Source organism: Bombina bombina, chromosome 4, assembly GCF_027579735.1.
Source record: "Bombina bombina isolate aBomBom1 chromosome 4, aBomBom1.pri, whole genome shotgun sequence".
Lineage (NCBI taxonomy): Eukaryota > Metazoa > Chordata > Amphibia > Anura > Bombinatoridae > Bombina > Bombina bombina.
The window spans coordinates 156,087,711-156,100,381 of record NC_069502.1 but is presented as its reverse complement, the minus strand read 5'-3'; the positions used below and the strand labels follow the sequence as shown (position 1 = coordinate 156,100,381).

The following is a 12,671-nucleotide window of genomic DNA, read 5'->3' as shown; positions in this document are numbered from 1 at the left end:
ATAAAGAAAGGAAATTGATTAGTTAATACATATGACATTGTTGAGACATATAGGTGACAGGTGTTTCTGGGGTAGTGCATCATAGGGGTCAGACTTTACACTGTAATTTAAGGCCAGAAGGGGCACCTTGATATTGACTAGGCAGAGCAAATACGTAGTACATTGAACATTACGAAATTTGGAAATAAAAAAACGAAAACAAAAATGAACACAAGAACAAAAACAAGAAAACACACAATAACCAACATTTTCTACAAACTTGTTTCCTGGTGTAGTAACAGTCCCAGGAATGAGAGGGTGAGTTCTCTGAGGAACCCCCTCCTGAGGCAGAACAGCGTCTTGAAGAGTGGTGCTCCAAAGAGTAACCACAGTGGTAATGCGGCGTTCCTCGGCCGCCAGTGCCTCTTGTGTCCGGAGACACCTATGTCCAGAATCTCCCATCTTAAAAAGAGTCTTATACGTATGTAAGTGAGGGAAGCGACATGTTCTATGGATCAGTTTGTTGCTGCTTTTCTTCTTCTAGGTAAGCTTTCAATTCTTTTGGGGAACGGAAGAACTTGGGGCCCCTAGGGGTCTGCAGCCTGAGTTTGGCAGGGTAAAGGAGTGCGACTTGCCTACCTTCTTCATATAGTTGGGAGCAGTAAGGGGCGAATTCTTTGCGCATTTTGGTTACATCTGCTGAAAAATCTTGAAATAGCAGGAGTTTTTTCCCTTCATAGATGATATCTGCCTTGTGTGACCTGTAGGCCCGTAGCAAAGTCAGTTTTTCTTGGTAGTTTAAACATTTAAATATGACCTGCCGGGGTTTTGTGGCATTGGCAGTAGAGAGGCCGTTGTCTGGGCCGATGCGGTGCGCTCTTTCCACATCTATTGGGAGGCGATCCGGGTCTATGCCTAATAATCTGGGAAACGTGAGTGCTGTGAACTCCAATAGATCTTTGTTCTTGATGCTCTCTGGTATTCCAATTATACGGAGGTTATTGCGTCTGCTACGATTCTCCAGATCGTCGACTTTGTCTTGGAGCGCCTGGTTTTGGCGTAGTAGTTGTCGGAGGGAGGTAGAAGTGGTATCTTGGCGGTCTTCCAAGTCTGAAATCCTCTGTTCTGCCTGATTCATCCTTGTTGAAAAAAGGCGCACCTCACTAGTTAAAGTGTCCATGCCTGCCTGGAGAGATTCCATCTTAGGCAGGAAGAAAGATTTTAGTTCTTGCATGAGGTTTGTGGAATCACTAGCTGGTAGGTGAGAGGAGCTTGGTGAGGGAGGGTTATCAATCTGCGCCTCTGTGGCATATCGTTGTCTCCTATCTGCTTGTTTAGACTTTGAAGTCATCTTGCTCTCAAATGCACTAGAGAGAGGCCTGAAATATTTGTCAACCTTCATATGAAGGGCAGGAGAGAGGGAGAGTATAATAGCAAAGTTCAAATGATTTTATTGTCAGCGTTGTGGCTTTATGCCTTTATGTGGCACTGCTGAGCTGCAGTCAGAGGGCAGCTTATATGATGTGTGAAATAGCTAGTTGGTATAAAAGTTGTTAAGCCACGTGGGTGAGTCATGCAGGCCTTGTTTGTGCTTCAGCGGCACTTCATAATCTGGTTCTTTCCCAAAGGCAAAAGGACAATCTTTATTATGGTGCAATTAGCAAACCCTCATACAATCTGTCTCTGTGCTGGGGTGTCGATGGGTATGAGAGATAGAGTCCCAAGGAGTGGCAGTTAGGCTGTATAGTAATAATGCACCTGTTAAAGCCTTGTTGTGGTGAAATAAAGTAGGTATTGTAAGCATCCCCTGTATGCCTTTCTCTTGCGGTGGCCAGTTGTGCTCCTTCCACAGTGAGTGGTGCCTTAAGTGATTGCAGAATAGGTGCTCCCAGCTAGGTCTGTAGATTAATGGCTGTGGAATGGGTTTCTGTGTAAGTACTTCCCACCATTGTTGCCTGCCTAGTTTTATGTAGGTAATTCAACCCCCTCTGTGTGGCAGATCTGTGATGGGTATAGCAGGTCCTGAACTATTGTGCTTTGTAATGTAGTGAAGCTCCTCTGCACTCACCCTCCTTTCCGATTACTTTTGTGATGAGAGACAGGGCTTTCACAGCTTCCGATAAGCTGCTGTGTGTCTTGATGCGGGAGGGCCGCGATCTAATATGGCGCCCGCGGCTGGTGTTCCGTTGCGCACTTTCAGTGCTTCAGGGGGCAAGGGCAGTTGTCGGCCCTTCACACCACTTGGCCGGTTGAGGATGATGTCCGGGTGTTCCCCCAACAAGGCTAAGGTGTGGGCAAAGGTGTCCGGCAGCAGATTAAGGGTTTTCTCAGAGCTCAATGTACGGAGCTCCTTCTCTGCACTGCCGATCCTCAGCTCCACCCACCGGAAGTCCCCACACACAGCACTGTTATTGTCACTGCACACTGGACCCTCACAACATGCAGCAATCCTATTCTCACGGAAGACACAAAACTATTCCTATTCTCACTGAAGACACAAAATGATTGTCACTAAACACATAACACTGCAAAACCTACCCTATTATTCCCTTAGCTGCTTTGTGTAATTGCAACTAATAGCAGCACAATAAAGAAGCGTATCAGTGCAATAGCTAACTCTCTTTTAGTGTTCCTGCAAAGGGAATACAATCTATCGGCTAGAATACGAGTTTTGCGCTAGGATAAAAAACAGCGTTAAGAGGTCCTAACGCTGCTTTTTTACGACCGCTGCTATTACGAGTCTTGAAGGTTTAGAGTCACCGCACACTTCTTTGGCCTTAACGCAAAACGACTTACGTAAACTTCGTAAAGTCTTTTTTTCTATGGGACTTCCTTAGCGCCGGTATTACGAGTCTGTCCTGGGAGGCCAAAAAGTGAGCGGTACACCCTACCCCGTCAAGATCCGTAACGCATTTAAAAGTCAGTATTTATGAGTTTTATGGTACAATGCCGCAACATAAAACATATAACTAAAGTGCTAAAAAGTACACTAACACCCATAAACTACTAATTAACCCCTAAACCGAGGCCCTCCCGCATCGCAAACACTATAATAAAATATTTAACCCCTAATCTGCCGCCACCAACATTTTATTTATGAAACCCTAATCTGCTGCCCCCAAGATCGCCGACACCTACAATATATTTATTAACCCCTAATCTGCCGCCCCCAATGTCGTTGCAACCTACCTACCTACCTACTCTTATTAACCCCTAATCTGCCGCCCCCAACGTTGCCGCCACTATAATAAACATATTAACCCCTAAACAGCCGCACTCCCGCGTCACAAACATTAGTTAAATATTATTAACCCCTAATCTGCCGTCCCTAACATTGCCGCCACCTACCTACATTTATTAACCCCTAATCTGCCGCCCCCAAAGTCGCTGCCACTATATTAAAGTTATTAACCCATAAACCTAAGTCTAACCCTAAACCTAACACCCACTAACTTAAATATAATTTAAATAAATCTAAATAAATATTCCTATAATTAACTAAATAATTCCTATTTAAAACTAAATACTTACCTGTAAAATAAACCCTAAGCTAGCTACAATATAATTAATAGTTACTTACATTGTAGCTATCTTAGGGGTTTATTTTTATTGTACAGGCAAGTTTGTATTTATTTTAACTAGGTAGAACAGTTATTAAATAGTTATTAACTATTTAATAACTACCTAGCTAAAATAAATACAAAAGTACCTGTAAAATAAAACCTAACATAAGTTACAATAACACCTAACACTACACTAGAATTAAATAAATTAACTAAATTAAATACAATTAAATCAAATAAATTAAATTAGCTAAACTACAAAAAAACAAACACTAAATTACAGAAAATAATAAACAAATTACAAGATATTTAAACTAATTACACCTAATTCTAATAGCCCTATCAAAATAAAAAAAGCCCCCCCCCCAAATAAAAAAAATCCCCTAGCCTAAACTAAACTACCAATAGCCCTTAAAAGGGCCTTTTGCGGGGCATTGCCCCAAAGTAATCAGCTCTTTTACCTGAACAACCCCCCAACAGTAAAACCCACCACCCACACAACCAACCCCCCAAATGAAATACTATCTAAAAAAACATAAGCTCCCCACTGCCCAGAAAACAGAATTTATGCTTACCTGATAAATTACTTTCTCTTGTGATGTATCGAGTCCACAGATTCATCCTTTACTTGTGGGATATTCTCCTTCCCAACAGGAAGTGGCAAAGAGAGCACACAGCAGAGCTGTCCATATAGCTCCCCCTCTAGCTCCACCCCCCAGTCATTCGACCGAAGGTTAGGAAGAAAAAAGGAGAAACCATAGGGTGCAGTGGAGACTGTAGTTTAATAAAAAAAAACTACCTAACTTGATAGCCAGGGCGGGCCGTGGACTCGATACATCACAAGAGAAAGTAATTTATCAGGTAAGCATAAATTCTGTTTTCTCTTGTAAGATGTATCGAGTCCACGGATTCATCATTTACTTGTGGGATACCAATACCAAAGTTTAGGACACGGATGAAGGGAGGGAACAAGACAGGTACCTTAAACGGAAGGCACCACTGCTTGTAAAACGTTTCTCCCAAAAATAGCCTCCGAAGAAGCAAAAGTATTGAATTTGTAAAATTTGGAAAAAGTATGCAGCGAAGACCAAGTCGCTGCCTTGCAAATCTGTTCAACAGAAGCCTCGTTTTTAAAAGCCCATGTGGAAGCCACTGCTCTGGTAGAATGAGCAGTAATTGTATCGAGAGGCTGCTGGCCAGCAGTCTCATAGGCCAAACGGATGATGCTTTTCAGCCAAAAGGAAAGAGAGGTAGCAGTCGCCTTCTGACCTCTCCTCTTACCAGAATAGATAACAAACAATGAAGTTGTTTGTCTGAAATCCTTAGTTGCTTGTAAATAGAACTTTAAAGCACGAACCACATCAAGATTGTGTAACAGACGTTCCTTCTTCGAAGAAGGATTAGGACACAGAGAAGGAACAACAATTTCCTGATTAATATTCTTATTAGACACAACCTTAGGAAGAAAACCGGGTTTGGTACGCAAATCTACCTTATCTGCATGGAAAACCAGGTAAGGTGAATCACACTGTAAAGCAGATAACTCTGAAACTCTTCGAGCAGAAGAGATAGCTACCAAAAACAAAACTTTCCAAGATAAAAGTTTAATATCTATGGAATGTAAAGGTTCAAACGGAACCCCTTGCAGAACTGAAAGAACTAAACTCAGACTCCATGGCAGAGCCACAGGTCTATAAACAGGCTTGATTCTGACTAAAGCCTGACTAAACGCTTGAACGCCTGGTACCTCTGCCAGACGTTTGTGCAAAAGAATAGACAAAGCAGATATCTGCTTAAAATTGTTAGTTACAGCCTGATGAAACGACCTGTATGGTCGAGAAACACGTTGCTGTGTTTAACCACTGTGTTTAAACTTTTTTTTATTCTGGTCTCCTGCTCGCATTGAACCGTCATTTAGCTTGCCGTGTCTACAGCACTGAGAATGGCTACCACTTGGACGGCTCCCACTGTGATGTTGGCTCCTGTGTTACTGCCGATTGGCTACTGGAACCCACGTGGAGTATCCCGTACACTTGTCTGTCGGGCAACTTGAGGTCCCGTCTTGCATTGTGAGGCACACTGTTGTGCCGCTTTCTATGTGAGTACCTTCCCGTTTGGAGCTTGTGACTGCTTTTGTTCATCTCCTTGTGCAGACGTTACTGTTCTATGAGGAGCCTCTTTTTTCTCTGTTGTCACAGGTTTTCTTCACTGCTTCTCAAGAGTGCTGCACTGATCGCTGATTCTATCTGAGGCTCCTGGTCCTGTTTTTATCTGCGTACCTCCTTTAGAGACTCTTTGCTCTAATCCACTTGACTGAAGTTCAATCCTATTGGCTGATCCAATTAGCCAATAATATTGAGCTTGCATTCTATTGGCTGTTCCAATCAGCTAATAGAATGCAAGCTCAATCCTATTGGCTGATTGGATCAGCCAATAGGATTTTTTCTACCTTAATTCCGATTGGCTGACAGAATTCTATCAGCCAATCTGAATCTAAGGGACGCCATCTTGGATGACGTCACTTAAAGGTACCTTCATTCAGCTTTAGTCGTCGGATGAAGAGGATGCTCCTCGTCGGATGTCTTGAAGATGGACCCGCTCCGTGACGGATGGATGAAGATAGAAGATGCTGTCTGGATGAAGACTTCTGCCCGTCTGGAGGACCAATTCACCCGGCTTGGATGAAGAATTCTCCCGGCTTTGTTGAGGACTTTGGCACGGCTTGAAGACTTCTCCCGGTAAGTCGATCTTCAGAGGGTTAGTGTTAGGTTTTTTTAAGGGTGTATTGGGTGGGTTTTATTTTTTAGGTTAGGGACTTTGGGCTGCAATAGAGCTAATGCCCATCCAAATGCCCTTTTCAGGGCAAAGAGGAGCTTACATTTTTTTAGATAGTATTTTATTTGGGGGTTGGTTGTGTGGGTGGTGGGTTTTACTGTTGGGGGGTTGTTTGTATTTTTTTTTTTACAGGTAAAAGAGCTGATTACTTTGGGGCAATGCCCCGCAAAAGGCCCTTTTAAGGGCTATTGGTAGTTTAGTTTAGGCTAGGTTTTTTTTATTTTGGGGGGCTTTTTTATTTTAATAGGGCTATTAGATTAGGTGTAATTAGTTTAAATATCTGTAATTTGTTTATTATTTTCTGTTATTTAGTGTTAGGTGTTAGTGTTAGGTGTCACTGACGAGGCCCATAGGAGGCCGAAACGATCGTCTGGGGTTGTCATGTTCCTTGTTCAGAGGAGAATTGCCTGGTATTTCGGGGCTGGACTGACCTTACTTGGCAGGATCAGATTGATATACTTCAGGAAAGTTTTCTTCTGTGAAAAGCACACTGGTCTAAAAGAGGCTGCTTCCGGGTGGTAAATCGCCATAGAACAAGCCACTGAGCTGTTGTTCGTTCCTGGTAGAGCGCTTCTCTCTTTGTATGCAAATTATTATGACCCTGGGGAAGTCTCCCTATGAGTGATGGGGGAAACCAGACGTGGACTCCTTGCCCAGTGTGCTTAGAGGAATGTGGCTGCACCTCACTGACGAGGCCCATAGGAGGCCGAAACGATCGTCTGGGGTTGTCATGTTCCTTGTTCAGAGGAGAATTGCCTGGTATTTCGGGGCTGGACTGACCTTACTTGGCAGGATCAGACTGATATACTTCAGGAAAGTTTTCTTCTGTGAAAAGCACACTGGTCTAAAAGAGGCTGCTTCCGGGTGGTAAATCGCCATAGAACAAGCCACTGAGCTGTTGTTCGTTCCTGGTAGAGCGCTTCTCTCTTTGTATGCAAATTATTATGACCCTGGGGAAGTCTCCCTATGGGCGATGGGGGAAACCAGACGTGGACTCCTTGCCCAGTGTGCTTAGAGGAATGTGGCTGCACCTCACTGACGAGGCCCATAGGAGGCCGAAATGATCGTCTGGGGTTGTCATGTTCCTTGTTCAGAGGAGAATTGCCTGGTATTTCGGGGCTGGACTGACCTTACTTGGCAGGATCAGACTGATATACTTCAGGAAAGTTTTCTTCTGTGAAAAGCACACTGGTCTAAAAGAGGCTGCTTCCGGGTGGTAAATCGCCATAGAACAAGCCACTGAGCTGTTGTTCGTTCCTGGTAGAGCGCTTCTCTCTTTGTATGCAAATTATTATGACCCTGGGGAAGTCTCCCTATGGGTGATGGGGGAAACCAGACGTGGACTCCTTGCCCAGTGTGCTTAGAGGAATGTGGCTGCACCTCACTGACGAGGCCCATAGGATGCCGAAACGATCGTCTGGGGTTGTCATGTTCCTTGTTCAGAGGAGAATTGCCTGGTATTTCGGGGCTGGACTGACCTTACTTGGCAGGATCAGACTGATATACTTCAGGAAAGTTTTCTTCTGTGAAAAGCACACTGGTCTAAAAGAGGCTGCTTCCGGGTGGTAAATCGCCATAGAACAAGCCACTGAGCTGTTGTTCGTTCCTGGTAGAGCGCTTCTCTCTTTGTATGCAAATTATTATGACCCTGGGGAAGTCTCCCTATGGGTGATGGGGGAAACCAGACGTGGACTCCTTGCCCAGTGTGCTTAGAGGAATGTGGCTGCACCTCACTGACGAGGCCCATAGGAGGCCGAAACGATCGTCTGGGGTTGTCATGTTCCTTATTCAGAGGAGAATTGCCTGGTATTTCGGGGCTGGACTGACCTTACTTGGCAGGATCAGACTGATATACTTCAGGAAAGTTTTCTTCTGTGAAAAGCACACTGGTCTAAAAGAGGCTGCTTCCGGGTGGTAAATCGCCATAGAACAAGCCACTGAGCTGTTGTTCGTTCCTGGTAGAGCGCTTCTCTCTTTGTATGCAAATTATTATGACCCTGGGGAAGTCTCCCTATGGGTGATGGGGGAAACCAGACGTGGACTCCTTGCCCAGTGTGCTTAGAGGAATGTGGCTGCACCTCACTGACGAAGGCCCATAGGAGGCCGAAACGATCGTCTGGGATTGTCATGTTCCTTGTTCAGAGGAGAATTGCCTGGTATTTCAGGGCTGGACTGACCTTACTTGGCAGGATCAGACTGATATACTTCAGGAAAGTTTTCTTCTGTGAAAAGCACACTGGTCTAAAAGAGGCTGCTTCCGGGTGGTAAATCGCCATAGAACAAGCCACTGAGCTGTTGTTCGTTCCTGGTAGAGCACTTCTCTCTTTGTATGCAAGTTAGTGTAACTTAGGTTAGGTTTTATTTTACGGGTACTTTTGTATTTATTTTAGCTAGGTAGTTATTAAATAGTTAATAACTATTTAATAACTATTCTACCTAGTTAAAATAAATACAAACTTGCCTGTAAAATAAAAATAAACCCTAAGATAGCTACAATATAACTATTAGTTATATTGTAGCTATCTTAGGGTTTATTTTACTGGTAAGTATTTTGTTTTAAATAGGAATAATTTAGTTAATGATAGGAATATTTATTTAGATTTATTGTAATTATATTTAAGTTAGGGGGTGTTAGGGTCTTAGGGGTTAATAACTTTAATATAGTGGCAGCGACGTTGGGGGCGGCGGATTAGAAGTTAATAAATGTAGGTAGGTTGCGGCGACATTGGGGGCAGCAGATTAGGGGTTAATAAATAGTATGTAGGTGTCGGCGATGTTGGGGGCAGCAGATTAGGGGTTAATACATATAATGTAGGTGGCGGCGGTGCCCGGAGTGGCAAATTAGGGGTTAATAAATATAATGAAGGTGTCGGCGATGTCGGGGGCGGCAGATTAGGGTTAATAAATGTAAGATTAGGGGTGTTTAGACTTGGGGTTCATGTTTGGGTGTTAGGTGTAAACATAAATTTAATTTCCCCATAAGAATCAATGGGGCTGCGTTAAGGAGTTTTACGCTGCTTTTTTGCATTTGTTAGACTTTTTCTCAGACGGCGCTCCCCGTTGATGCCTATGGGGAGAACCGCTGACTTAAGCAACGACGATACTGGAGTGTGGTAATAGGCAAAATTTTGCTCAACGCTCACTTCTTGTCTTTTAACGACGGGTTTCTGAAAACCCGTAATACCAGCGCTGTAGATAAGTGAGCGGTGAGGGAAAACAGCTTGTTAGCACCGCATAGTCTCTAACGCAAAACTCGTAATCTGGGCCTATGTTTATAATCAGACCTGTGTAGCTATGTTTCTATTTTCTACATTTTGACACACAGCCTAGAATACCAAACACTGCACAACACAATCCTGAATGACTGCATATTAACAGAGAGTCTTGAAAGGTGATTACTTTAAACATTTTGTAAGCTGCAATGTTTGTAAACACTTTGAATTGACAAACTAATGGATTTCAAGCAATAGTCCTATTTTCTTGTAAAACACATCTAACATAATGATAATCAATCATAGGACAATATACTGATTGGATATTGAGTGAACAGATGGATATTTGTAATTCAGAAATTCTATTATAGCTCGTCATTGGCTAACATACAAATTACAAAACTGTATTTTATGAACTGCTACACAAGCAAAGAGGCAATAACAATTTTCGGTGAAAATCTTAATATATGACGTCTGTCAAGTTGTTAAGCAAGTAAGGCAGGATGTTCCCCCAACTACTGCAGACTGTCTGGTACTTAACTAAACATTCCAGGACAGCTGTCTGTTAAAGTGCATATAAAAAAAAAAATGCACACATAGTTTAAAGGGACACTGAACCCAAATGTTTTCTTTCGTGATTCAGATAGAGCATGCAATTTTAAGAGACTTTCTAATTTCCTCCTATTATCAATTTTTCATTGTTCTCTTGCTATCTTTATTTGAAAAAGAAGGCATATGAGCTTTTTTTTGGTTCAGAAATCTGGACACCACTTTTGAATGAATAGTTATCCACCAATCAGCAAGGACAACCCAGGTTGTATACCAAAAATGGGCCGGCATCTAAACTTACATTATTGCATTTCAAATAAAGATACCAAGAGAATAAAGAAAATGTGATAAAAGGAGTAGAAAGTTGCTTAAAATGTCATGTTCTATCTGAATCACAAAAGAAAAAATTTGGGTTCAGTGTCCCTTTAAGAAATCATTATCATTCACAGACACCTCCTTCCCAACAGAACTGTCTCTCTGATTGGCTGGCATTCCAGTCATATATTAGACAGCAAGCCTGAAACCCCTCCCAACTTCTCTCATACCTCCCAAAAGTTCAGGGATACCACCCCGGATGGAAGGTTTTAGCTATGGATACCTGCAGGCAGATTTGTGTGTGCTCAGTGGGTGAAGTCATGATAGATATGTTCACAGTTGTGCATTTTCTGTGGGCTGGGCTGATGCTGTGTGTATCTATACACACACAAAAATTATACATATACATTCACACATCACCAGTTTTTGCTCTGATAGGAAACTTGCAACCCTTTGTGAAACTATAAGTAAAACATATTAACCTGAAAATCATAGTTTTAAACTGACTAGTAATTTATTATTATTATTATTATTAATAATGTAAAGTTATGATAATGTATTAAATTATCATTAAATACAGCATTAATGACAATCAACAACTGCATCATAAAAAAAGACAATGCAATAAAACTTTGAATTTAAAATAGATTTTTTTTAGGACACATTTACATTTTCCCTGTATCATGTGGCATGCATCAGCCAATCACAAAACACATTTAGGTATATACTGTGCACTCTTGCACATACTCAGTAGAAGCTGGTGCCTCAGCAAGCGTGAATATAAAAGGATAGTGCGCATTTTGATAATAGAAATAAATGGTAAAGTAGATTAAAACTGCATTTTCTAACTGAATAATGAAATGTTAATTTGACTTTAGTGTCCCTTTAAATATACAGTGAATCACAAGGAATCACTTGTTTATACAAATATTGTATTAATACAGTGACACTCACCATTTGGTAATTTTAGTCATTCTCATAATGCAAATTTTAATATATATATATTTATTATTTTTACCAAAGTTTTTAAAATAAAGCTATATATACATTCTCCCAACAATATATTTGTTAATGTACATATTATATGTTTGTCAATTTTATGAAAACTTTTTTTTTTCCTTTGGATGAGCAAGGCTGGTGCATCAGTTGGCGCTCTACTAATAATAATAATAATCAGTTAATTTGGAATTGATATTTCTGCCAAGCGGTGATCTGGTACCTCAATTTAGCTACACTCATCCCTTTTATTTTGCAATAGATATTTTTCTTATAAATGACGTTGGATTTAGTAAAATAATCCAGCAACAGATAGATACACTGTTTTTAGTTATACATTACCTTATTAACAGCATTAGAGGAAAATGTAATGTCATCAGCGAATGCAATTAAATCACAAGGGTTCAGTCTCTCAAGGTACTTTCTACAAATATCGTACGCCTGTAACCATTCTGGGCCACTCTGAGGAGCCTTTTTAAGGAGATGAGGATCACCGTTCCAGAAGAGCTTCTTCAGCCACAGTGCATGCACCACACTGGAGGTCAACATGGATCCATCTAAGTCTGGGATTCTTGTTGCAAGCTTGGAAATAGCCAGCACATTCTGACTAGTAAGGACTAGTTCCAAAGACGTCATTGGACTCACTGTGGCTTCTGTTAGTTTTTTGTAATCAATACCTAGAAAAACATAAACAATGAAAAATTAAATGTGAATATTCACTCACCAGCAATTTTTATTTTTTTAGTTATTCTTCTAGTAGCATTCAATTAAAAACATGTATGGACACAAATGTAACTACACCCTCTTCTTCTACGTTTTGATGCTCTGATGCCATCATGACTGCCACCAGATTTTTATGTCTAGATGTCATTCTTTTTTGCTTAAATAAAAAAATGTGTTTCCATCTGCTGTTTAACCCCTTCAGTGTCAAGCCATTTCACACCATTGTGTTAATACTGTTAAAGGGAAATGATACCCAAATTCTGAATAACTTGAAAGTAATGCAGCATATCTGTAAACATAAAATATCACCTCAGCATATTTATGTAAAAGGTATTTTACCTCAAAATGTCCTCAGCAGCCACATCCCCCTGTAAAGGGACTTTAAGCAGCCAATCAGTATGCTAGTCCAGGGACTTGCAAAGGAGTGTTCATCTGGCACAGTCATGTTATTTCTCACCTCAATTTAAGGAAGTTTACTATAAAATCTCGCAAGATTTTA

The 12,671-nt window shown here is 41.3% G+C and overlaps 1 protein-coding gene across 3 annotated transcripts in view; it reads right to left on the bottom strand.

Annotated features, from left to right (window-relative positions):
• The window catches only part of NBAS (NBAS subunit of NRZ tethering complex), a 1,903,611-nt gene that overhangs the window by 517,045 nt on the left and 1,373,895 nt on the right, over positions 1–12,671 (bottom strand). For all 3 annotated transcript variants that reach the window (XM_053709663.1, XM_053709664.1, XM_053709665.1), the window contains one exon: positions 11,792–12,126. In XM_053709663.1, the coding sequence (XP_053565638.1) occupies positions 11,792–12,126 (335 nt within the window). The remainder of the gene's footprint in view (positions 1–11,791; positions 12,127–12,671) is intronic.